The 25,000-nt window shown below is 39.9% G+C and overlaps 3 protein-coding genes across 3 annotated transcripts in view; 1 reads left to right on the forward strand and 2 right to left on the reverse strand.

Moving 5' to 3' along the window:
* The window catches only part of LOC113830046 (solute carrier organic anion transporter family member 74D), a 13,982-nt gene extending 4,229 nt beyond the window's left edge, over window positions 1-9,753 (forward strand). The window contains exons 3-16 of the mRNA XM_070121715.1: window positions 488-673; window positions 1,514-1,646; window positions 2,084-2,320; window positions 2,559-2,759; window positions 2,993-3,133; window positions 3,353-3,559; window positions 4,105-4,269; window positions 4,622-4,808; window positions 5,147-5,285; window positions 6,123-6,206; window positions 6,451-6,596; window positions 7,878-7,981; window positions 8,098-8,199; window positions 8,747-9,753. Coding sequence (XP_069977816.1) covers window positions 500-673; window positions 1,514-1,646; window positions 2,084-2,320; window positions 2,559-2,759; window positions 2,993-3,133; window positions 3,353-3,559; window positions 4,105-4,269; window positions 4,622-4,808; window positions 5,147-5,285; window positions 6,123-6,206; window positions 6,451-6,596; window positions 7,878-7,981; window positions 8,098-8,199; window positions 8,747-8,943 — 2,217 coding nt within the window. The 5' untranslated portion in view covers window positions 488-499 and the 3' untranslated portion in view covers window positions 8,944-9,753. The remainder of the gene's footprint in view (window positions 1-487; window positions 674-1,513; window positions 1,647-2,083; window positions 2,321-2,558; window positions 2,760-2,992; window positions 3,134-3,352; window positions 3,560-4,104; window positions 4,270-4,621; window positions 4,809-5,146; window positions 5,286-6,122; window positions 6,207-6,450; window positions 6,597-7,877; window positions 7,982-8,097; window positions 8,200-8,746) is intronic.
* Window positions 9,754-12,658: 2,905 nt separating this feature from the next.
* On the reverse strand, window positions 12,659-13,829 carry LOC138862832 (uncharacterized). The gene is made up of 4 exons (XM_070125998.1): window positions 13,668-13,829; window positions 13,252-13,538; window positions 12,787-12,990; window positions 12,659-12,680 (listed from the first exon to the last, which is right to left on the reverse strand). The coding sequence occupies exons 1-4, from the start codon at window positions 13,827-13,829 to the stop codon at window positions 12,659-12,661; spliced, it is 675 nt and encodes a 224-aa protein (XP_069982099.1).
* Window positions 13,830-20,122: 6,293 nt separating this feature from the next.
* LOC113829150 (gametogenetin-binding protein 2) overlaps window positions 20,123-25,000 on the reverse strand; it is a 27,132-nt gene continuing 22,254 nt past the window's right edge. Inside the window, exons 7-11 of the mRNA XM_070121724.1 lie at window positions 24,843-24,995; window positions 24,549-24,653; window positions 23,665-24,003; window positions 23,268-23,498; window positions 20,123-22,985 (exon numbers count right to left, since the gene is read on the reverse strand). Of these exons, the coding sequence (XP_069977825.1) occupies window positions 22,731-22,985; window positions 23,268-23,498; window positions 23,665-24,003; window positions 24,549-24,653; window positions 24,843-24,995 (1,083 nt within the window). The 3' untranslated portion in view covers window positions 20,123-22,730. The remainder of the gene's footprint in view (window positions 22,986-23,267; window positions 23,499-23,664; window positions 24,004-24,548; window positions 24,654-24,842; window positions 24,996-25,000) is intronic.

Raw genomic sequence — 25,000 nt, forward strand, 5'->3', positions numbered from 1 at the left:
GATTAAAAACGATGATCTCATTGACCCAAAAATATGAATTCGGAGTGACACTGGAAAAGAGTAGATAAACACCTATGATTTTTTTTAATCTACAAAGAATGAAGAACCAAATATGTTTAAAGATTTGTTTAATATTCGTTGAGTTAGGGGCGCTTATCGTTAAATAATGAATAAAAACTGTATTTGGCGAAACTGTTAGGTAATATATATATATATATATATATATATATATATATATATATATATATATATATATATATATATATATATATATATATATATATATATTTTTTTTTTTTTTTTTTTTTTTTTTTTTTTTTTTTTTTTTTTTTTTTATAACTGTAATGTATGATATCCTACAGGTCACCTACTCCAGAAAAAAGGAAATAAATGGCAAATAACTCTCCTGATTATAAACAGTTAAATATATATATGTTAACAACGCAGCGCACGTTCAGATTTCCTAACAAAATCTTCCCCTTCACAGAACACAACAAACATGACAGAGAAAACTTTACTCGAAGAGAACTCCAAGGCAAAAATTGTCAATAATGTCGAGAAGGGAAAGAGCAAGGTCTCAAACGAGGAACAAGCGTACAAAATTCTGCTGGATGAGGAGGCGATCCAGGACACGAGATGCGGCATCGGACCCTTCAGATCCAAGTGGCTCCAGGTAGGTCAGATTTTTCTTCCGAAGGTCAAACTAGGTCATCAAACTTCGAGTCAGGAAGTTGAACAAAATAGATTGGAATTCACTTTTATCACATTTTTGTCTTTCCTTTTCTTTTATTTATCATATTTTAGTATATTCTTATCCATTGCACGAAACAGCTGGCTTCTAAATTAGCCATGTCATTATTCCAAGTATAATGCTTATTTCGTCATTATTCATCCATAGCAGCGGTTCTCAAATTAAGAAAAATTACATTTGGGATTAAAGGCTTTATCTTCGCTGGGGTAATATCAGTAAAGTTTGTAAATGCACAATTTCATTTTAGAATTGCAGAGAAAATCCTTTTATGCATGAAATGTGTACGCTTGGACTTTGCATGCGAAACTTTATTGGTTAGAAAAGAGAACGTTATGTAGGATAATTCGAACGCCTCCGATTTTGAATAATGGTAAGACTGGTAAGTTTAAGAGTCACTGATCTATACCAGGGTTCTTCAAACTTTGTTCATCACCACCCAGTCTGATTTCGTACATTCGTACGACCCAAGATGTCCATTTTGTCGGACTTCACTCTCAGAACATCAGCACGCGCACACACACAGACACACACACACACACACATGTATAACAACATTAGTAGTAGTATCTGGCGACCGAGTACTGGGTTTGAACCCTAAACTATACTATCACCGACGCTTTGCACCATATCCTTTTTGTATAAGAGAAAAGAAAAAACGCTCCCCTTTTACAAATAGAGTAAAACAAGCTCTTATTTAGGACCAAAAAGTTTATCATATTGACCACGTTGTCATACAGATATGTATCCTCTCTCTCCGCACAGTTCCTGGCCCGCAAAGAGGTGTACCTGATGGTGTACTGCCTAGTGGGCGTCACCAATGGCATGTTCTTCACCTACAGCGTTTCCGTGATCTCAACTGTCGAGAAGAGATTCAAGCTCACGAGCAAGCAGACGGGTAGGTGGCGTCGGGGCAGGTTGGAAGTTCGTTGTTGAGTCGTTCGTCGGTGCGCGGCTTGTTGGGTACTTTAAAGAAATAATGTTGATATCAGTTTACTTTGCGGTGTGTAACGTATATATGTTAGGTTAGTTAAAAGTACAGTTTGCCTGCTGATTTTAGTATGAGTGATCGAATCTTCCCTTCCTTCAAGCTTTTCTTTCAAAATTAGATACATTTATTATGGAATGAGTATTCAACTTAATTTGGGGTCTAATATTCTTGTTAATTGATCTAGTGCTAGTTATTGAATTTTCCCTTTCTCCTGACTTTGCCTTCAAAACTAGTCGGGTTTTTTATGTAATAAGTACTCATATTACTTCAGGGTCTAATATTCTTTTTGGTTAATCTAGAGCAAGTTACTGAATCCTCCTGTCCAACTCTCCCCTCCGACCCAGGTACCACGCTCATAGGCAACGACATCTCCCAGGTAATCCTTGCGATCTTCTTGGGTTACTTCGGTAATTTCGGCCACCGCCCACGATGGATGGGCGTGGGCATCATGATAGCGTCCATGTCGTGTTTCGTGGCGGCCATTCCCCACTTCATCTACGGCCCGGGGCAGGACGCAATTGACCTCGTCGAGGAAACGAGCGCTAATCTTATGGGCAATTACAAAGGCTTCAACAAAACGAGTAAGTGGCGGTGAATCCCTCTTGGTGGGATAGTTAAGATTTGTTCACCAAACTGAGATAGGATATGCATCCTTAATAAGCTGCGGTGCTTTCTTAACAGCAGACGACCTCGAAATACAGGCCTTGGCATGAGGTCAGAGTGTCGATGTGCTTATTTTTTATCTCTTGATGATACCAACATCATTATTTCCCACCAGTCTAATTACATCCATTACTACCTCACGTGTCGCCTGTTTAGAGAAGGTGGAACTGTGCTACTCCCAGCCCGAGGACACCTGCGGCTTGGAGAACGGCGGTGGCGGAGGAGCCATCATAGCGCCCGTCATCTTCCTCTTCTTCTCGCAGTTCCTCGTGGGCATCGCCGTCAGCATATTCTACAGCATAGGAGTCACGTACCTCGACGATAATATCAATAAGAAAACTTATCCAATCTATTATGGTTAGTTGGTGTGATTCGTTATCCACTTTTCAGATTATGGTTTGTAAACGTTAGCTTCTTTTTTTTTTTTTTTTTTTGGAAATTCGAAAACAAATCTCTCGTTTTAGCTTGCTTTATGAATATGAGCAATATATTTTGTTTACCTCCTAACACGAGCTCAGATTAATTCTCAAAGTAGTATTTTCAGTTTTTTAAATTTACATATCTATTACTAATACATTTCTTTTAAACAGCGGCCACCTTGTTGCTGAGGATCCTGGGCCCGGTCCTCGGCTACCTCTCGGGGGGAAAGTTTCTCTCCATGTGGATCGACCCCGCGTACAGCCCCAACCTGAGCAAGCGAGACCCACGGTGGCTGGGCGCTTGGTGGCTGGGTAAGGAATCGGAAATATACAAATAAACATAAATACTTACACAAGAACAAGCACACATGCGCGCGTCACACTCAAATACACAAACACAAACATATACAAACACACACAGCCTATAAAGTTCCTAACAATCAAACTCAAATCAACAAAATTGATCACGCTCGTAACTCACTCTCTCTCTCTATCTATCTATCTATCTATCTTTCTCCCTCGATCACGCAGGGTATCTGGTTATCGGAACTGTCCTCCTTATCACCGGCAACCTGCTCTTCCTCTTCCCGCGGAAACTGCCCGAGACGATACGGAGGGAGGCGAAGAAGGTGGCGCGACAGGTCGAGAAGGACGCGGAGGAGGGAGGCAACCGCAGCGTGGAATATTTTGCGGCCGCCATAAAGAAGAAGAAAGTGGAAGAGCGGCCGACGTTGGACAGTGAGTTCGCTGCTGTTTTCTTTTGTTTTATAGGGGGGTCTTTTGTGATTTTTATTTTTGTTTGAATTTGTTTATTTTGTTTTCCCATTCTGTTGGTTTCTCTACTTTTTTTCTCTCTCTTGTTTGTTTAACCCTTTCCCTCCTCCTAACCCTCCCCCTCCCCCTCCCCTCTCTATCTCTCTCTCTATTTAACTATCTATCTATCTCCCTCTCCTTCTCAGTCTACGTTTCCAGCATTCTCTTTCCCTTTTTCCTTCTCTCCCTCTCTCTTCATTTCCTCCTCCTCCTCCTCTCTCTCTCTCTCTCTCTCTCTCTCTCTCTCTCTCTCTCTCTCTCTCTCTCTCTCTCTCTCTCTCTCTCTCTCTCTCTCTCTCTTCCTCCCTCCGTCTCTCTCTCCTTCCCCCTCTCCCTCTCTCCTCGCTCCCTCTCTCTCTCTTCTTCTCTTTCCCTCTTTCGCCCTTTAGCCCCTTCTCCTTCCCTCCCTAACCTTCGCCTAACGCCCGCCGTGAGAATATACTCGCTTCTAAACCCATCTCTCTCTCCAGATCTGAGAAAGGCCCTGAAGCGCTTATTCACCAACAAGATCTGGGTGGGCAACCTGTTCAACACGTGTACTATCGTCCTCGCCATGTCCTGCTACTGGAACTTCAAGCCCAAGTACCTCGAGAATCAGTTCAGGAGGAGCGCGGCTGAGGCGAACTACTACACAGGTTGGTTTGGCTTTCGGTGTTCGGAGAGTCAGGTATATATATATATATATATTTTTTTTTTTTCTTTCTTTCTTTCTTTTTTAAGGGGGGTTGGGTTGAGAATTTGGAAGGACTATTATTTTTGGCATGTTGCAGATAGGTTCTTTAACAATATCTGATTTTTTTTCTATGCTGTACTATTCTCTTCTCAATGCATACAAGTATGGGACCGTTCGAATAACTCAAAGTACAGTATATAAAAAAAATCATAGTACATTAAACCTGTTGCTGAAAATAATTACAAAAAATGATTTTAAAAAATCTAAAAGCATCCATCCAGAACACCAGCCTTTACGATCCCTTCCTCCTGCAGGTGTAGCCAGTCTGGCCTCTGTGTCCTTGGGCACGGCGTTGGGCGGCGCCATCATGCGCTGGGTGCGGCCCGGCCCACGTTTCGTCTCGGGATACAACATCTTCATCACTCTCTTTACCTGCGCCGGGTTCATTGTCCTGATGTTCATTGGCTGTGAGAAGCTCGATGTCGTTGGCCCCATCGGCAGGTATTTTGGGCATCTGTCTGTATTTCTTTCTCTTTCACTCATTCTCTGTCATCTCTCGCTCTCACTCGCTCTCTCTCGTTCTCTCTCTCCCTCTCTCTCTCTCTCTCGGTCTCTCTCTCTCTCGTTCTTTCTCTCTCTCTTCCTCTCTTCATCTCTCTCTCTCCCTCCCTCCCTCCCTCCCTCCCTCTCATAACCATTTTTTTAATCTACCTGATAATACTTTAGACATCACAAAATCCTAAATATCTGAAACTTATACTCAACAACAAAAAACAGGACCATCCCCCACTGACGTAAGAAATGTTTCTAAAAACATGTTCCAAACTTGTTCTTCCCAGCCAAATGGTTCCGCCCTGTTCGTCGGACTGTGGCTGCACGGACAAGTTCTCGCCTATGTGCTCTGAGGATCAAAAGACGCTCTATTACTCTCCTTGCTACGCTGGCTGTACCGTTGCCAATACGACGGCTAGCCCCATTGTAAGAGGGATAGTGATGAACATGAAAATATACATGATTTACATGGAATTAACATACGTATACACGTACACACGCGCGCACACACACACACACATGTATATACATATAGACACACACGCATATATATATATATACATATATGTATGTATGTATGTATATATATATATATATATATATATATATATATATATATATATATATATATATACAGAAGCACACACACACACATATATATACAGTATATATATATATATATATATATATATATATATATATATATATATATATATATATATATATATATATATATATACAGTATATATATATATATATATATATATATATATATATATATATATATATATATATACAGTATATATATATATATATATATATATATATATATATATATATATATATATACAGTATATATATATATATATATATATACAGTATATATATATATATATATATATATATATATATATATGTGTGTGTGTGTGTGTGTGTGTGTGTGTGTGTGTGTGTGTGTGTGTGTGTATGTATGTATGTATGTATGTATGTATGTATGTATGTATATATATATATATATATATACACACATATATATATATATATATGTATGTATGTATATATATATATATATATATATATATATATATATATATATATATATATATATATATATATATATATATAAATGTATGTGTGTGTGATGTATACATATATACGTATATATATGTGCATATATATATACATATAGATAGATAGATAGATAGATAGATATGTATGTATATATGCATATGTTTGCACACACTGGATTTCCTTCGCCCCCAGGCATACAGCGAATGTTCCTGCATCACGAACGCCACCGCCCTCCTGACGACGCCTTTCCCCGCCGTTAATATTTCGTCCATGCAGGTAAGACGCTCCTTTTCTCGTGCAGTTATATGATCTCTTCACTGTCTTGTCTTGTCTACAGTAATGGGATGGTATATCCTGTGATATTTCGTCAGTAAGAATGGGTGTTCTTGTCACTTAAATAGTCGTAATCCACGAAGGAAAACCATAGTATTTGTCCCTTTCTTGAACCGTAGCTTCTTTTTCTTCTTCTTTACCTTTTACCCGTCTCTCTCTCTCTCTCTCTCTCTCTCTCTCTCTCTAGGATGGACACAAGAGCATGTTCGGTGGAGGCACCAGCAGTTATTGCCCTGAACCATGCGACAGTTTCTTCTACTACCTTATTGTGCAAATTGTGATCAAAACAGTTACTGCTACTGCCAGAGTTAGTAGCAGCGTCATTCACTTACGGTATGTATTTTTTATTTCTAGAAAAAAAAATATTTATATTGGGATATGTATGACCCAGCAGGCTTGACGATCTTCTTTTATTTAATAGTTAATAGTAATGTCTGATGGCACTATAGTATCTGCAGTTTGTACGAGAAACGACGAGCGAGACTGATTTAATTTCTTCATGTCAGTCGAAAAGGAGTTGACTATTATTATTAGTTACAATACGTTAAGAAACGGTTTTGTTTTGCGCACAACGTTAGGTACTCTTGGTTTAGAGAATTTACCTTAATTCAGTGAGCCATGTTTCCCGAAAACCTCGTCTGAGACGGAGTGTTATAGAGTTGAAGCCCAGACGTGGAGTGATGATGATACACACATAAACGGAGGCTCACACACACACACACACACACACACACACACACACACACACACACACACACACACACACACACACACACACACACACACACACACACACACACACAATTTTTCTTAATGTACTGAAAATAAAATTCACTCCCTATTACATCTATTAAAATTTGTTTTTATTGTCGTCAAATTTAAACTGATTCAACGGTTGTGAATAACATATCAGTCTTCCAACATGCTTTTAGAACAAATAAAATCAATGCATTCAAATCAATGGATTTTGACAGCTACAAGTAAAGATGATATATCAAAATTTAGTCATCTAGTGTTTGGTCTAAATGTACATTGAATGCAAAACGTTAAAAAGTTATACCAAGTAAAGCTCTAGACTAATCATTAATTGTAATATAACATACTTCAATTGTTTCACATCTGTAAATGAATTGTCTGGTTATCTAATAAATTAGTCGGATGTTTGACTGTTTTTGGCTTTTTTATTTTAAAAACTGAATTGTAAGAAACAAAAACTCTCAAGACTTTATACTTTCCGCTTTTTCTTGTATATTTAAATATATTTTCGCGCTTATAGTTATGCCACTGCCGGCGCTGGTTTTACCATTACCAATTTTCAACGCGTTGTTGGGCCCTAATGTCTTTTGATACATCTGTTAGTAAGCATAGGCAATACGAAGATTTAAAAAAAAAATCCACATAAAGGATCAAAAGACGCTCTATTGCTCTCCTTGCTTCCCTGGATGTACCATTGCCAATACGACGGATAGCCCCATTGTGAGAGGAATACTGATGAACGTGAATATATATATATATATATATATATATATATATATATATATATATATATATATATATATAACTTACATAGAATTAACACACACTTTGTTATAACCAAAACATTTAAACCGGCAGCTCCGTGGATGACGAAGACAAGGGCGTGGCCTTGGGAGCACTGACCGCTTTCCTCAGTTGCTTTGGGCTCATCCCTGGACCCATCATCATGGGAGCCGTAATAGGTTTGTCTGCGTCGTGTTCGCACACCATGAACATTGTTTGGAAGGACGTAGCAATCACTGCATGCGTATGGTATAAATTAATCTACTTAAAAATCATTTATATCGCATATCCACAGACTCCGCCTGCTTGCTGTGGGACATGTCCTGTGGAAAGAGAGGAAACTGCTGGTTGTATGACTCGGACATATTTAGGCTGGCCATGCATCTGGTCCCTGCAGGTGAGATGTTCATTCAGGGATATATCGAGTGAAATCTAAACATTGCTTCGGGCGACCAAGTTCAGCCTAGTGACGGAGAACACGCTAGTATTCACACCTTCCCAGTAATGTTAGCTTCCTTTTTTTTTGCCCGACCCAATTCCCTGATTGCGCGAAACAACAGTCGTCCCATGCCCGCGGATTTAACACAAAGGGCATTTTTTTTTTCTTTCCTTTTAGCAGTGAAGGTTTAGTAGGTTTTAGTTTCTAGTTTTTAGCACTATATATATTTTTTTAGGTACCAAACCACATACACCATCAATAAATCTTAGCTACGATGACAATCTGTTCATCTATTCCATACGGTGCATGGAACTGAAAGCTCGATGTTGCTGCAGATTGAATAGACTTTTTCCATAGTGAATAAAATAGTCACGCTAATTTTCCTTGGGCATGAATTAAACCACTAAGTTGAAATGCTTATTATATTTCCTGACTTTATCATTCTGTCCTATCGCACTCGATAATTTTTGTTTCCCTTCAGACTTTTCTCTTATTTTTCCCTCAGTGTTCACCTTCATCTCGGTGTTCGGCGACATCATTGTGTTCTACTACAGCCGCCAGCTCGACCTGTACGGCGAGAGAGACAACGAAATCAAAGTCGAGAAAGAGGCAGGCGTGACAGACGAGTCGAAACCTCTGAACGTGGTCGAGGAAGAGGCGATCGAATCCACAGGGACGAGTGATATGGTTCTCAATGTTTGATGTCTTTTCTCCTGAAATGAAAGTGTCAGAAAACTATGATTTCAAGACTTGTTTTCCAACCATGCGGGGCCATATTTTTTTTAAAATTTTATACGTGAACTGTACGCCCTTGGTAATGACTTTCACTTGGAAGGCACAACTGCGAATCACATCTAGAATTGTTGAAGGTTTCCTACAGTCTACTGGCGAAATATAAGTATGTTTATGTTCCGTGTTCGTAATGAACAGATATCCATAACGGAACAGCTAATCAGAGGCGTCTAAAGGTACACGAGGTTTCTTATTTGGAATATGAAAGGTACAAATAGTAAAATATGTAAATCACACACGCACACACACACTCGTAATTCTCTCTGTAGTCTTGTCTCTCTCAACTCATCTGCCGTAACTGATGCTCAAGTTGACCGACACCCTGACCAGACTTCTGCTCAACTGCATGATCTGCTTCGTCTATGGTCAAATAAAATCACATGATTTCAATCCTAATGATGTAGGTTTTTCGTTGTCTTGTGTTGCAGTTTTTTTAAATTCACGAACCGGGTTTTTTTTTTTTTTTATGAATCTTTCAAATACCTTATCGTTCATGAAATTTGTATGAGTTTTGTGTCGATTGAATGTCACGATTATTTTTTATAAACAAATTCTCCTTTTGTTTCGGTTTTCCTCAACAATCCATGCGGTGTATATATGTCAATCAGCGAACATCCATTTAATATCACACTGAGCTGGCTGCTCTATGATATTTCACTGGTAAATAACACTTTTGTTTTGTGATGTCTTTGTACAAGAACCAATACATTCCATAGACTCTTTGTGTTGTTATTGACACTTTAAATGCAAAACCGAAAACGATGCTCGTAATGTGGTACTTTATACTATAAAGCGATTCCCCCTTTGGTCACTCGCCTGGCAAGGGCTCAACGCATTTCAACTTCCTTATGCCATGTTTGATTTTGCCCAAGACACGACTTTCTTGTTTGTCCTACAAGCCTTCTTTGTCCATGATGGTCTCAGGATGAGCCACCTGATGGATAAGGTTCTCCTCAGGGAACTGGCCCAAGTATTCATATAGCCAAAGCAGGTAGCACTGAGCTATGCGAGTAACAGGCCCTATGCTGCTCTCATGAAAACATGTCCATGATAATATTACCTAATGGTGTAACAAAAAGAGTTGTTGCAAAAGGTGTCGAAGTAAGACTACACAGCAAAGGACACTGTCAGACACATAACTGGTGATGCCGGAGTCTGAAGAAAAACAGCTTGATCTTTCTGTACAAATACTAGCATTTCTAGATACTCCTGTCGAGCGTTCTTGGCCATGCCACCAACCTAGTCCATCTGTTGACATCCTGGCCTGATTGCCTAGTCATGGACTACACTAAGAAATGAATTTAATGTCCACGTAAATACCACCGACTGAGTAGGTTGTCCTAATTGATCCTTGAAGTTCAGGATCTTAAGTCTTGAATACATGAGACCTTTAGACCCCAGGCATTTGGCTCACTAGTAAATGCATCGAGAGTAGCCACTAGATCAGTCATCAAAATCGGTAGAATCAAGGTCAATGTTACCCAGTACTGCCCTTGATGTGTTTCACAGGGATGCGTCCGAGCACCTTGTCATTGTAAGTTTTCTAGATAGGGATGTAATCCCATTTTCAGCCAATAAATCCTGTGTAATCGCCAGTAGAATGTTAAAGGTTTTTTTTTTTTTTTACTTTACTTTACCCTACTTTACACGTCTTAAAATGTCTCAAAGTGGGACAGTCTTCTAGGTTAGGAATCAACTATCAAATCAATTCCTGTCTATGCGTCCAGGTGAAAAAAAACTCTTTAGATGAACTGGTAGTTTTGTAGTGATCCCGGATAGACTGAGAGCCCACAAGGGTCAGCCTAGCTGAAAAGGCAACAAAATTAATTGTGACCAGCAATGATGTATATAATTGGACAAACCAAGAAATGAAATTCTGCCGGTCCCCTGCTGGTGGGTGTGGTTCACAGGGACAGGATAAACATGGAAAATTTGAGCTAGCTTAGCTCTTATAAGCAATAAAGAAACGTCTAAATGTAAAAAGCATGATAAAGTGAATTAGAAATGAGCAAGCTCAACATGAAACTGACTTCAAATTCATCAGTAAAACACATTATCAGAAATAAGCAGTGACAGACATTTTTAGTGGTGAGGGGTTCAAGCCATACACATGTTAAATTCTCTGTGTCATCTTCTTGATTTGAATCGGAGACCTCACTGCATGGCTCGTCTTCAGACTCGATCAGTTCATTCTAGTTCATAGTCCATGTCATCACTATTTGTGATGATGGTTTCAACATTGGTGACCCTCGGAGTGACCGAGTTTTTACACAAGATGTCAGCAACACACAGGACACTACCAATCTGCTCTCTGGCCAGCCTGCCGGAATGGTTTCTTCAGGTGGAGCAGGAATTCCTCCTCAGGAATATCACTGCCCAGACCACCAAATTCCGCATGCTGGTCACCGAGCTCCTTTTGACCGTCGGCGACCTCCTGAACGATCAACAGTACGCCACATACAAGCTCAAGGAGGCGATCCTCAGACGCGCAGCACCAAACCCTCTGACCACATTGAGCTCTTTCCTCTCCTCCGACACCACGGACAACCGTACTCCTATGGAAATTCTCCGCCACTTCCAGCGCCTCCTCACCCGCACGGGCATGACCCCGCCAGACGTCGTGCGCTCCCTCTTTCTCAGACGGCTGCCCGCAGATATACAGCAAATCCTGCTGGTATCAGACGCTCCATTAGAGCAGCTTGCTCTGAAAGCCGACGCGATCATCGCAGCGAAAACAAGCGCACCTACAGTAGCAACAGTGTCTGTCACAACTGTTACCCCCTCCGCGCCATTGGAATCCCTTACAGCCTAGGTCGCTGCACTGTCCAAGGCTGTACAGATATTATCCACATGGGAGCGTTCACACTTCCGGCCTCGCTCCGCACCCCTTCGCCGCTGCGCAGAGAACGGAATTTCTGGCGCCCTGCACCATCGAGACATCGTTTCCGCACACCGCCTGCGTGCAGAAATTGGAACGACAGACGCTCCCCGACGCCGAGGCGCCGCCAAGACGACCAATCATCGGCGCCGATTTCCTAGAGCACTACGGTCTGACGGTCGACCTCCAGGGTAAGGCTCTTATCCACCAATCCGGAGCCCTCACACTCACCGCCCCGACTCTGGTAAGTGCTCCTTTAATATACACAGTGTTTTCCAGATCCTGCACTTTCAAGAACATCCTGCGGAAATTCCCGGCTTTATCCAAGCCGATCAACCGGGCCACCCAACCACGGCACAAGGTCCGGCACCACATCATGACTCACGGTCCCCCTGCCCACTCTCGCTGCCGTCCGCTTGTCCCCGACAGATGTCGCAGTGCCATGGCCGAGTTCGGCCACATGATGCAGTTGGGGATCATACGCCCTTCCAGCAGCCAATGGGCGGCCCCTCTGTATCTGGTGAAGAAGAATGACGGTGACTGGTGTCTGTGCGGTGATTACCGTCACCTCAACACGAGCTTACATCGCCGGTCAGGTTCTTAAGCAGCCATACCAGTCATCATTCAGCACTCGACGGTTGACCTGACAATACTTGTGCTTGGTTCCTCAACAATAAAGAGTTAAAATCCAGTTCGGTTTTATAATCCCAGCAGCAGAAAGATGTCTCTAAAGTTACAGAGACATCCTTATGATGGCAAGCGGATTCTCCTGAAAGAGAAAGAGAGAGGGTTGGTTAAAAGGTTCCTCTTTGGGTACTGTGGAAGTTACCAAAGTAAGCACACTCTTATACTTTTTCCGTCTATGGTCAACTCACCTGGTCCTCTTTTCCAGACATTTCAGGCATCTTGATGTAACGGGCTTCATTAACATCTCGTGTCTTGTGTTGGGCATACATCCAACAGACGAATTCTGAAGCAACGTTAGCGTCACCATCCCAGTGATATCTCCCATGCTGATGAACACAAATTTTCTAGTGGCGTCTTTCTTCATGATGTTAAAGGGTTTCATTTTACCTTTCCTGAAAAAAAAAACGAATTTCATTAAAAGTATCATGTAATTTTAGCATAGAAGTATGTGTTTTCTTTCTTTTGCCTTGGGAATATTTCGCATGTGAAAGTGATATATTTTACTCATAATACATAAGTGTTGCAACTATAAAATGAATGGAGATTTTTCTGGACAGTGTTATTTTCTTTATTCCTGATCAGGTGGCATGCTGGGCCAAGCAAATATTTGTCAATTTCAAAAGTCGCAAATATGTCAAGTGAGTGTATTTTACCTGTAGAACGCAGATGTGAAATCACATCCGGACTTGCATTCTTCGAGGACTTCAGCAATATTTGATACAATGATGGATCGCCTCGTATTCGCCACCCCGCAGTCCAGGATTATATTCGCCATCGACCTCACTTCTGGACGCTGAGTCCCAATGGCATCTATAAGGATCACCAACAAGTCTGTGTCTGAGGCTCCGACTATTATATGTCCAGCTGTGACACTGGCAGCATGGAAGGCTATGAGAGTGTCTGCTTGTAGGTGCGGTGGCTTGGTGACAGATATCACTTGCTGTTGATCAGGAATGTACTGTTAGCAGTCTCCATATGACACGCTGACTTTTTTCCCTCCGAAGATATTGCAGTAGTGGTCTTTTCCCAATTCAAGCAACAGAAACTTTCCGTTCATTCTTGAAATTGCCGTTCCCAGGAAGTTTCTGATCATTCTTCCGAAACTTCTGATCAGGTCCTGTGATTGTGTATTGAGTCTCCTCATCAATCTCTGCTCCCGTCTGTTGTTGGGGGTCTCCTCATCCATCTCTGCATCCGTTTCTACTGATGGAATAGTGTTTTCTGCATCCATCTTGATGACAGCAATGGAAACTGCTCAATCTAAAAGAAAAAATTTCACTATGACCTCTCGCTTCCGGTACTGTATCTGAATTTCAAGGCAGTTTTAACACTGCGATTGGGTTACTTATGACATGTTCTGTAATGTAAAATACATGTATGCAGTCACACTTCAAATGCCTTTTAAGACAAATATACTTAACGTGTTCAGAATTACATGTGTGTCCTTTGAACCAAATATCAGTAGGCCTACCACATTACACGCATTTCTGTGAATCAATAATTGGATTTTTTCTGTATCCCAACCTCCTTATTTAAACATTAATTAGGGGCCTATATTCATTGTTGATATCAGCAGACCTTAACATATCGCTATTTTGGTAATCCTTATACACAATTGAAATTGTAAATTCACTTTGAGTGAGGTGTATTTTGGAAGTACAACATATGCTGGATTTTTCTCTTGTAACACACCTAACTGTGTTATGGTTATGCTTTATTGGTTAACTTTCTTAGTGTTGATGGTGGTTAATTAAATACGCCAAACTAAGGTACTCGTTTTCTTGGGTTTGATCATTTATTCGTCCTACAAAACGGTCCAACTGTAAGGAATCAGAACATGCCTACTTCAACTCCTTCAACTTCTTTTGCTCTTCTATCATTTGCTGTTTCTCCCTTTTGAGTATCAGTTCACTCTCAATCTTCATTTTTTCCAACACGAAAATTCGTCTTTCCCTCTGCAAGGCGAGTTGACGGTTTCATATTTCCAGTTGTTGCTTCTTGGAGAGCTCCTTTATGTCATCTTCTAAGGCCTTGTTCTCTGCCTCCATACAAACTTCGAAAGGGTCACTACGTGCCGAATTGTCTATTATAGCAGCATCATGCAACTTCTTCCATTCTTCGCCTTCCGGCATGTTGATGTCTTCATCTTCTTGTTGTGCTATCCAATTGTTTAATGCAACTTGAAAATCTATTACTTCTCCCATGGTATCAGATTTATAATCTTCAGCTTGTAAACGCTCATACTTGTTTGTGAGCAATCTTAGGTGTTCATTGTGAGCTGCCTCAAACCTTTCTATGGACTCTGGGAAGGAATCCATCCTCTCCTTCACTTATGCTACGTTGTTGATGTCAGTAGTCATCTTGTCAATAATCCCCATCTGCTTGGTTAAGAGTCCCTTGGCTCTGCCGCGTTTCTTTTTGGCATCGATAACATCAACATCTTGGTCACTAGTAACAGGTACTTCCCTCTGTGGCGAGACATCATTGTTGGGCCCACCTGCATCATCATCATTTGCAGCACTCATTTTTTCAATTTATCAGCTAAGTTCTTCTTTACACACCAAACTTTGGACTGTAACACACCTAACTGTGTTATGTTTATGCTTTATTGGTTAACTTTCTTAGTGTTGATGGTGGTTAATTAAATACGCCACACTAAGGTACTCGTTTTCTTGGGTTTGATCATTTATTCGTCCTACAAAACGGTCCAACTGTAAGGAATCAGAACATGCCTACTTAGAAACATGAAAACATATAGCATCATTAACACTTAAATAATTATCCTTCATAATCTTGAAATTAACAAAAGAAATTAACATAAGAAATTAACATAAGGCCTTGAAAGGTAAATAATAAATCACAGATATTACTGTTACTGTAACGCTGCCTCTTTTATGTCATGTTTGCAAGGGAAAGATATACAAAATCCTAAATAAACACTAGTCCACATGAGTCTACTGGTTTAACTCACAGTTTCTGGCGTTCTCCAGGTGTTGACACTATCATAATCCATCACATTGAAGGGTTTTATATAAAGCACATTACCAGCTTCACAAACACAAATGGCTGCTCACATGTCTCACTTTCATCCGCCTCGCAACAGAGGGCAGCACCTTATGTTGGCGGGAAATTCAAAATAGCTTAAACCAGGTGCTACATCTCTTATGTAGGCCTAGTTAACACAGACTGCTGTAAATAACTTCTGGAATTCGAAACTTTCCTTGACTTCTAATTTAAAATTCAGTCACCACTAATTCCTTATTGGTCTCTACTCAGGGAGCTATAATTCTAGTTTTTACCAGATGATAGGGGCTAGTATAAGAGGAAATATCCAATTTCAGCAAAGTCTAATGTAAATTTATAGAATCTTACCTGACTATGAGTAATATGTACTAGGATGTTCCAAATCGAGGGATGATGGAATCGAAATCGGAAATAATACGGACAAGAACATGATCACATGGCCATGAGAAGCTACTGTGCTACAGAAGCTAAGGTCTAGGCAACAGGATCTCTCTTAACACCATTGACCATACTATTTCTTAGAAGAGACGCCTAGCTTTTTAAATGAGGGTTTGGAAGTAGTCAGTTATTGGCTTGGTATTTTGAAGGTGTCTGGCAGAGACCCCCCGGGCACCACTGACAATGTCTGTCACTGCTTATATCTGATATAGAATCTGTAGTTGGTTTAAACTTGTTACCCCATAAGCTGAGCTAGCTCAGCTGAAGGGCAGGGCACTTTTGGGGCGGCTGATGAATTTGAAGTTGGTTTCAAGTTGTTACCCCTTGAGCTGATAAAGCATAATATTTTAGTGTACTTTTTTTTTTTGCTCTGGCAGGGGTACCTCACGAAAGAATTGTCATTAGTCATTTCTAATCCACTTTAACATGCTTATTACATTTTGACTTGTTTTTCTTTATTGCTTACAAAAGCTAAGCTAGCTCAAAATTTCCATATATTGCCCTGTCCCTGTGAACCACACCCACTGGCAGGGGACCGACAGACTTCCATTTCTTGGTTTGTCCAATTATATACATCATTGCTAGCCACAACTAATTTTGTTGCCTTTCCAGCGAGGCTGACCCCTGTAGGAAAGCCCTAAAAATTCTGCAGGAACGTCCAACGGATAACAGGGATAAAGTCGTCTCCTTAGCTTCATTTTCCGTGTCACTTTCCCAGGGCTGAAAACAGGTCTCAAATTTGTATTTCTGTATGGAAATGTGAAAATGAAATCGTTAAGCGAACGTAGCCATTATTTTAGATTTAATGGTGAATATACCGATTAAAAGAGAGAGAGGAGAGAAAGGGATAGATTTTTAATGGAATCTGTAAAAATATGAAAAAGTAGCATTTGCGGTGTGTCATTTTACTTGTTTTTATTGTTAAATCTAGTAGCCCAGGTTCGAGTCCTACTCAGGGAAGGTATTTTATTAATTTCTTAATGTGTATATTTGCACCCAGTGCTGATTTGTTTACTGCATAATTTCCAATCAATGTATCATTATTTGTCTTTGTACATCCTATATGGTTAATGGGTAAAAAGGAAATTAAATGTGCTAGATATCTAAGGTCATATAGCACTATAGGAAAGTATGTTAATTAAATGAGGGGGGAAGGGTGATAGTTGCTGGTAAGGGAATTACATATGATAATGCTATAGCTTGTTTTAAATATAACTGTAACGAGACGGGAGCGATCGGGTCGGGTACGGAAGGGGACTCTGCCCACTTGCTCTTGGATACATTGTTGAAAGAGGAGTGTTGCCTGAGTAAGTCGTAGGGGGGATCACGAAAAATCGGTCCCATTTGGCAGGGCTAAATAGAGTATTAATGATATTGGTAGAGTTGTGGGTGGTAGAAGGACGGGGACGTGTGGAAGAGGGAGTATTGTTGAGGGGGGTAGTATTACGAAGAGATGGAGAATAAGGTAGTAATGTAGTAATAAAGGATGAGGTGATTGGTGAAAAAGGCTGTGGGGGTAGAGTTGATGAAGTTGGAAGAGTAAAAGTCTCGACTTGAGTAGATAATGCACTAGTAGGCATTGAGGAGTGGGTAGTACTTGTCGTGTTCAGAGTGGTCAAAGGAGAGCCTGAGGTCAGGGAGCTGGGAGAGTTTGAATTGGTGGGGCTATTTGATGAAGGGGCAAGCCTCATTGCATCTAATATGGGAATTACATCTTCATTGCTGGCCATGGGAAGCCTTGGCTATGTTGGGAAAATAAACAGTTCACCCCTCAGGGCCCCTTTGAGGGATAAGGGCTAAACAACAAAACAGGGGGATACCGTGCCCATGGTTCCCTCAGGCCGTTCAGGACTGGCACAGTCAGCCTTATCTTTTCAGCAAGGCTCTTACACCTTATGAAGTAGATAGTAGAAGGGGCTGGAGAAGGGACGGAAACGAAAGAGCTGGGAGAAAAGACCATGCAAAATTAGTTGAGTCGAGGCCCTCAGCCCTGCATTGGGTCTGTCTCCATCTCCTGAGCCCCCCACACGACAACAACGGACAAGGGATTGGGGGGTGTACACCCTATATAAATTAATGTTTTATACTAGCAGCTTTATTACACTGTAGTACACTTGCACGACTGTTATTGTAGTACACTTGCACGACTGTTATTTTATGTTATTTATAAACAACTGCAGTAAGTGACATTTGCTTAAGGATTTGATGAAGGATCACAATTTGCAGTGTTATCATTCCTGAATTGTAATGATTTTGAAATCTATTATGATTACAAAGTTTATATTCGATACTATATGCATTCATGAATTATCAAAGGACTCAGAATTATCAAAAGGCACTAATTTGCTCTATTAAATTTTATATAACATCTCACGGTAAGCAAGATTTAAAAAGGCTATATACTGCAAAGGGATCGCTCCAGCGATTTCTCTGACCAGAGTATAAATCATAATTTAACTTCTTTGGTCAATTATTTGCCATCAGAAAGAGGATTCAAAATTAGGGAACTGTAAATGGTTAATGGTTAAGATAAATGTGCTAGACATCTAAGGTCATATAGCACTATAGGAAAGTATAGTAAAGGGGTATGTTAGGTGATAGTTGTTATGTGTCAACTATCTAAAATAGTGTTGAGAGGTTGAAGATGAGGGAAAAGATTATGGTGGTTTAGGTAAGGGAGTTAGATCAAGTGAAGGATATTTATGTGTCTGAGGAAGGAGAACAGGTTGTCGAGGCAGAAGCTGTGAGATTCTGTAAGGATGTCTGATATGTTAGGAGGTCGGTGAAGGGAGGATAGGTGTGGAAAAGCAGAGGTACGTGCTGTATTAAAGCGTGGACAGGACAAGAGAATGTGTGGGACTGAAAGTGGGATGTTACATAGAGGACATAGGGGCGGGTCTGAGCGTGACATCAGATAGGCATGTGTTAGGCGAGTGTGGCCAATAGTAATCGTACGAGGGCAGTCTCCCAACGTGTTTTTGTGAAATGGAGCTGACCAAGAGGAGATTGATGGTTTTACGGTATGTAATTTATTGTTGTGGAGTATTGACCAAAAAGATTGCCATCGGGTATACAAGAAGGTTTTAAAGTGGGGGTAGTAATCTGTAGCTGGAATATGAGAAACTTTGTTGAGGTGATGTGGACATTGCTGCATATCGTGCAAGAGTATCTGCCTGTTCATTGCCAGGGATTCCAACATGGCTGGGTACCCAGCAAAATCTGACAGATTTGTGACGTGTGGATAGATAGAACAACCAGTTCTGGATCTTACAGACAAGGGGATTGGTCAGGTGCATTGACTTTATGAGGGTTAAAGAATTACGGGAGTCCGTAAAAATAGTAAAAGAGGAAGAGGTGGATGAATATATGCCTTCATAAGGCAAAAAGGAGTGCATATAGTTCTGTAGTAAGGACACTAGATTCAGGAGGAAGGGTGTATTTGAAAGTGCAATTTGGGAATGTTACTGCGAATCCAGCTCCTGAGATGGATTTGGAACCGTCAGTGTAAACATGAATGCTGGAGGAATGAATGGAGACATGGTCAAGGAAATGAGTGAGAAGGATAGAGTGGGGGAATATCTGATTTTGGTGGGTCAGGGAAAACTGAGGAGCAAATACACCGGTTAGGTATAAGCCATGGAGGAATGGAATGGACAGACAGTGGGAGAGGTCGGAGATGAGGGAAGGGGGAATGGGAGAGGAGGGTATCCATGCGTATGGGGAGAGGAGTTGGTAAACGTGGAGAAGAGGTAAAGGTATGAAGTAAGGATTGTGGAATAGTTAGTTTGGTAAGGAAAAATTGGTGAAATCGAAGGGAACTGTAAAATGAACATGATTTACATGCATTTTAAATACTGTAAACCTATATTGAATTAATATACTGCTACACATATGGAATTTAAAAATTCAGTACTTCCCTACAATAGATGTGTCTGTATGCAAGATTGAAACTCTGAACATGGTATTTTATGTGCCAAGAATCAATGCATTTCATTTTTAATAATCCATTCAAACTTGCCCACAGAATCAAATCACAAATAAGAGGAAGATTAAAACATACCATACAACAGCATTTCTTTATTATAGATATTCATATTTCTTTGTTTGTCCCAACACCCAACACCAAGTCTCACATGCCAGTCACATGAGACCATCACTCAACACAGCCACGTGTAATATCTACTCCGAAAAAAGGAGTTCTCTTGACGTGGGTATTTGCTTTTATCCTTAATTCATTGTGTACAGTCTACCAATGGAAAGTAGAAGGCAAATAGGCAGTTCTGTCCCTAATAACAGCATAAAACCAGCAATGCATGTTTTCTGCTGGTTCTGATTTCACTCAAGTTCATGGGGTCTTATGGACTTCATTGCTTCTAACTAAAAAACAAAAACCTCTTCTTTAAATTAACTTTTAGATTATACTCCTTTTTTCTCTGATCATATTTTTCTGAAACATAAAAAGGCTGTATACATGCTTAGAATACATTTTTAAAAATTATTTGGACCACTGTGATAAAATGCAACTGACCAAAAGGTGTGTCAGGATAGATAAAAGGAAATAAACACATTTCACGTTGAATTGAAGCGCTTCTCTATGATACTTCTTGATGCTGTATGAAATAAAATTACCCCCATTTCAAACCAACTTTAATCAACTAAATAAAATAACATGCGCCAAAGTTGTTTTTGTCTTTGGTTTTTCCAGTAAACAGTTTTAAACCCCAGTAAGAACACAGTGTCATAAATTGCTGAAGAAAATTCCATACATATTATTCACAGTGGTGCCTATAACCATATGCTATGTTATGGAGGAATGTTTCAAAACCCATCAATAAATCTCTGAATTTTCTCTCTATTACAAAAAGGATACAAAAAAAATCCTATGGTGTGTTCCCATGGACCATTACAAAATGAAGTTTGTTTATGAACCATACTAAGAAATAATAGTATAATTATGAAATAGAGGTCTGACCAAGAGAACATCAGTTTAGAAAATAATGACTGAAAATATATATATATGTATATATGAACTTCTTAACTACCCTTTTTCTTCTAGTGTGCAAGCAACAGTTTTCCTCTTTACTCTCTTAAGGCTGTCCCTGTCCCATTTCCTCATCGCTTTTATTCACACCTATATTTCCGGCGCTGGGTATGTATAATCATGCAAAGAATGTAACTCGATGAAAGAAAAAAAAGTTAAATCAAAGTTTCATGACAGGAACTGAATCTTAAGATGATACAAAATTTAAACTCTTTTTTATACCTTCCTTCAATCACCTCTGCCATCTGATTGAGCAATATATACATTTATATATTTTTTTTGTTATTTAATATTTTTTTAAGCTTTTGACAAAACAGGTACTGAAAAAGATAATTCTTTATATACATCCTTATCACAGGTTTCATGTCCATCTCTTGCTCAATCAATCAACAATTCAATGCAGAGCTATTGCCTCAAATACAAGACAAAATAAAGAAGCAGGATAAATTTTCTGATATATGCACAGAGAAAAGTATAAAGATAACAACCAAAAATATAATATAAAAATTATCTTTAAAAAAAATACATACAATAAACAAATGTTTACCTTGTACGATAATCTCCTGCAATTCTGAAGCCTGTATGTGAGAAATAAAACCCTAAATCATAAAAAAATAGCTATGCTTCCCTTCCTATTGGATGAGTCTTATCACCCAGCAGAAAAATCAGCCATTGTAGTACGGGGGGTCATGTGATACACTCATGGCACACTAACATCAACGTATGCGCTCAAAAAAGCAACAACAACGGCAACAGAAATGGGTTCACTTATCTTCTTTGAGAACACTGGAATGGAATTTCTGAAGACATCTCTTTCGACTGTAACATAAATCTTTTATGTGCATTCCTTTAATACATTTACTCTCACAAGCTTTAATATATATCCTTACATTCACAAATATTTACACTGAAAGTCTATAACCTTCTTTTATATTTCTTCCTCAAAGTATATGAGCTATATGTGACAATACTCAAATTCAAATGCATGTTAAGAAAAAATATACATATTCATAAAGAAAAAGATAAAATATGCTTACAGAATGGAGAAATGGCATGACACAAGATAAGCTCTGAAATTTTCTTCACTTGATTCCATACAATCATACACCTTGATCTGAATAAATGCTCGTGGGTTAGGGTGACCACCATCCATACCATAGGTGCTGCACCTTACCAATAATAGTTTAATAAACTAAGACTAGCTAACTTTTGAGCAAGAAATGGAATAAATGGCTTTTCCAATACCAGAGGCACCTCTTCAGAAGACTGCTGAGCACTTGGGAACGCACTGTGATGATAGCTATGCAAGAGTCCATCAAATGACTCAACTCTCTGTACATGTACAAAAAACTGTCTAATGCATTTTGAAATGACAATAGAACAAATGCTAATTGTTGGGCTTTTGGTGGAAACTTGTTCTATAAACCAATATAAAACTCTTACAATTATCCATAAAGACCATTAATAGTATCAAATTTTGGTGGCAAGACCAGCATCAGAGCAAGAGTTATCTTCCTTGCTAACAGTTATTTCTTTCATGGGGTCACTACCACTCTCCTGTCCCTTTAAGATAACACCTACTTTGACCATACTAAGCAAAGTAATGTTCTGGAGTTGGCTAACATGAACCTAGCGTGGTTTTATTATACTTGGGAGATGTGCTGTTAAAGTACTGTGTGGGGAGTGGATATAATGATGGCAATGATGACTCTGGCTTGTCCCCAAAGTAGTGGACGTGACTGCACATCCACGGTGACAAAACTGTTGGAATCTTTGTCGTAGGGTCTGCCGAAGTTCCGCTCTCTTCTGCTTAACAACACCAAGCCGGGCACGCCACGCCCGCACTTCAGCCTCTGGGATCTCCTCATCTTCACATCGGGAGTCCTTTCATAAATAATGAAAATTAAATTAGTCTACAATCTGCATTATTCAAACAATATGAGAGAAAACAATGCAACAAATCTTTACAAGGCCTCTCAAAGTAAGAATCAAACCAATCACTATTTGGTATAAGTCTCTTAACAGAAATCTCTTTAAAAATTATCAACTTCTGAAAAAGGATAAAAGGAAATTGTAAAACTCAGTAAAAATAATTCTCAAGAAAATAAATCAGACAATATTTTTTTTTAAATATACATCAGATGTAAATACAAAAATATGACTTACATCTAGCATCTGTTGCAGGGACAGGGTGAATGGTTGGGAGTACCGCAGAGGTGATGGAGAGAGTGGGGCATTAAAGTGATCGACATGATCTTCCCCATTATGGTGTTCCCCATCATCTACATGGTCTTCATGGTGATGCGAGCAGAGGCCTTCCCCGCATGCCACCTCTGAGGAGTCCCGAGAGGAGCCTCCTGAACCTTGTGCTGAGCAATAACCTCCATCACGAGAACCCTAGAAGTTTCCAGAGAAAGTTTTCATTCCATTATCAAAGCAAGATGAGGAGGTGGCAATAAAGTGGAATACTGATAAATTTTATGATCTTAATATTTACCCAATCAAAACTTTTAAGTCCCTTACAACATTCCTTCCAGCACATTTCATTTTCACCTACATTTACCTGTGAGCATCTAGAAACTAATGAATCCGTTGACGCGGTGCACTCTAGGGGGTGAGGGGAGTCCCGGTGCTGACAATGGTGATGACTTTGGTGTTGGTGGAGTTGGTGGTGATGACGGTAAGGATCTGGGCTAGAGTCACAACTCTCCTTCTCTTCGCTGCTGCCTCTTTCACTACCTATATCATTCACACCAAGACTCCCACATTCACTGCTGCATCTTGGTATAACCCCTGCCCCTTCTGAAGGTAAATGGCTACTTCCCAAGGAATTACTTAAATGTGGACTTCCCAGTGTGGGGCCTAAATGAGAGCCCCCTCGGCAGAAGCTGTCACTGCCAACCTGAAATCAGACAATAAGGAGTGATAGAAAGGCATCTCCTAAAGTGTGAGAAGCACTTAATCACTAGAACATATGGCAACAAATACGAGATTCAAGCAAGAGAAAGTACTCATCTTCTTACTGTGGTTGACTTTAGTTACTGGACAAGTTGATGCAATAATTTATTCACATTTACATATTTTCCCCAGTGCACACACACATACATACAAGCCTGTAGTCAAGCAAATGAAAGAAGGAAGGAATGAAGGAAGGAATGAAGGAAGGAAGGATGGACAGAAGAAAGAAAGAAAGAAAGGAAAGAATGAAAAAAGGAAGGGAATGAAAGAAAGATAGAAGGAAGGAAGGAAGGAAGGAAGGAAGGAAGGAAAGGAGGGAAAGGAGGGAAAGGAAGGAAAGGAGGGAAAGGAAGGAAAGGAGGGAAAGGAAGGAAAGGAGGGAAAGGAGGGAAAGGAGGGAGGGAGAGAGGCAGGCAGGCAGGGAGAGAGGAAGAAAAAAAAAAGAAAGAGAAGAAAAAGGTAGGTACTTTTGTACAATAAATTACTTACCTTTTTATTGGTTGCATTAATGAGACTTGCACGCTGGCTTGAGCAAGAAGACGCAGAAGACATGTTCAGTTCACATTCACGGCAACCTCCCTCGTCTTCCTCGCACTGATGATAGGCCATGAGAAAATGTAAGCTATGTACTACATAACTAATGCACAGGAAAAAAAATAAGTGAATAAAAATTATGGAATGATCTTATTTTGTTTAACATTTTTTACTTTTACTAAAAGTTGCTAATTACTGAAGCGAGTGCTAGACTTCGAATAACTGCATAATAAAATAAGGAAATCTTACACGACACGCATTCTCTTTTCCCTCGTCGTTCTTTTTACTCTTCTTTTTCTTCTTCTTTTTCTCTTTCTTTGCTTTCTCTCTAAGTTCCTGCTTCTGTAACTCTTCACACAGCATCTCGAACTTGGAGTAACCCTGTTTGTCCTCTACAGCCAACTGAA

The sequence above is a fragment of the Penaeus vannamei genome, chromosome 1, assembly GCF_042767895.1.
Source record: "Penaeus vannamei isolate JL-2024 chromosome 1, ASM4276789v1, whole genome shotgun sequence".
In the NCBI taxonomy this organism is placed as follows: domain Eukaryota; kingdom Metazoa; phylum Arthropoda; class Malacostraca; order Decapoda; family Penaeidae; genus Penaeus; species Penaeus vannamei.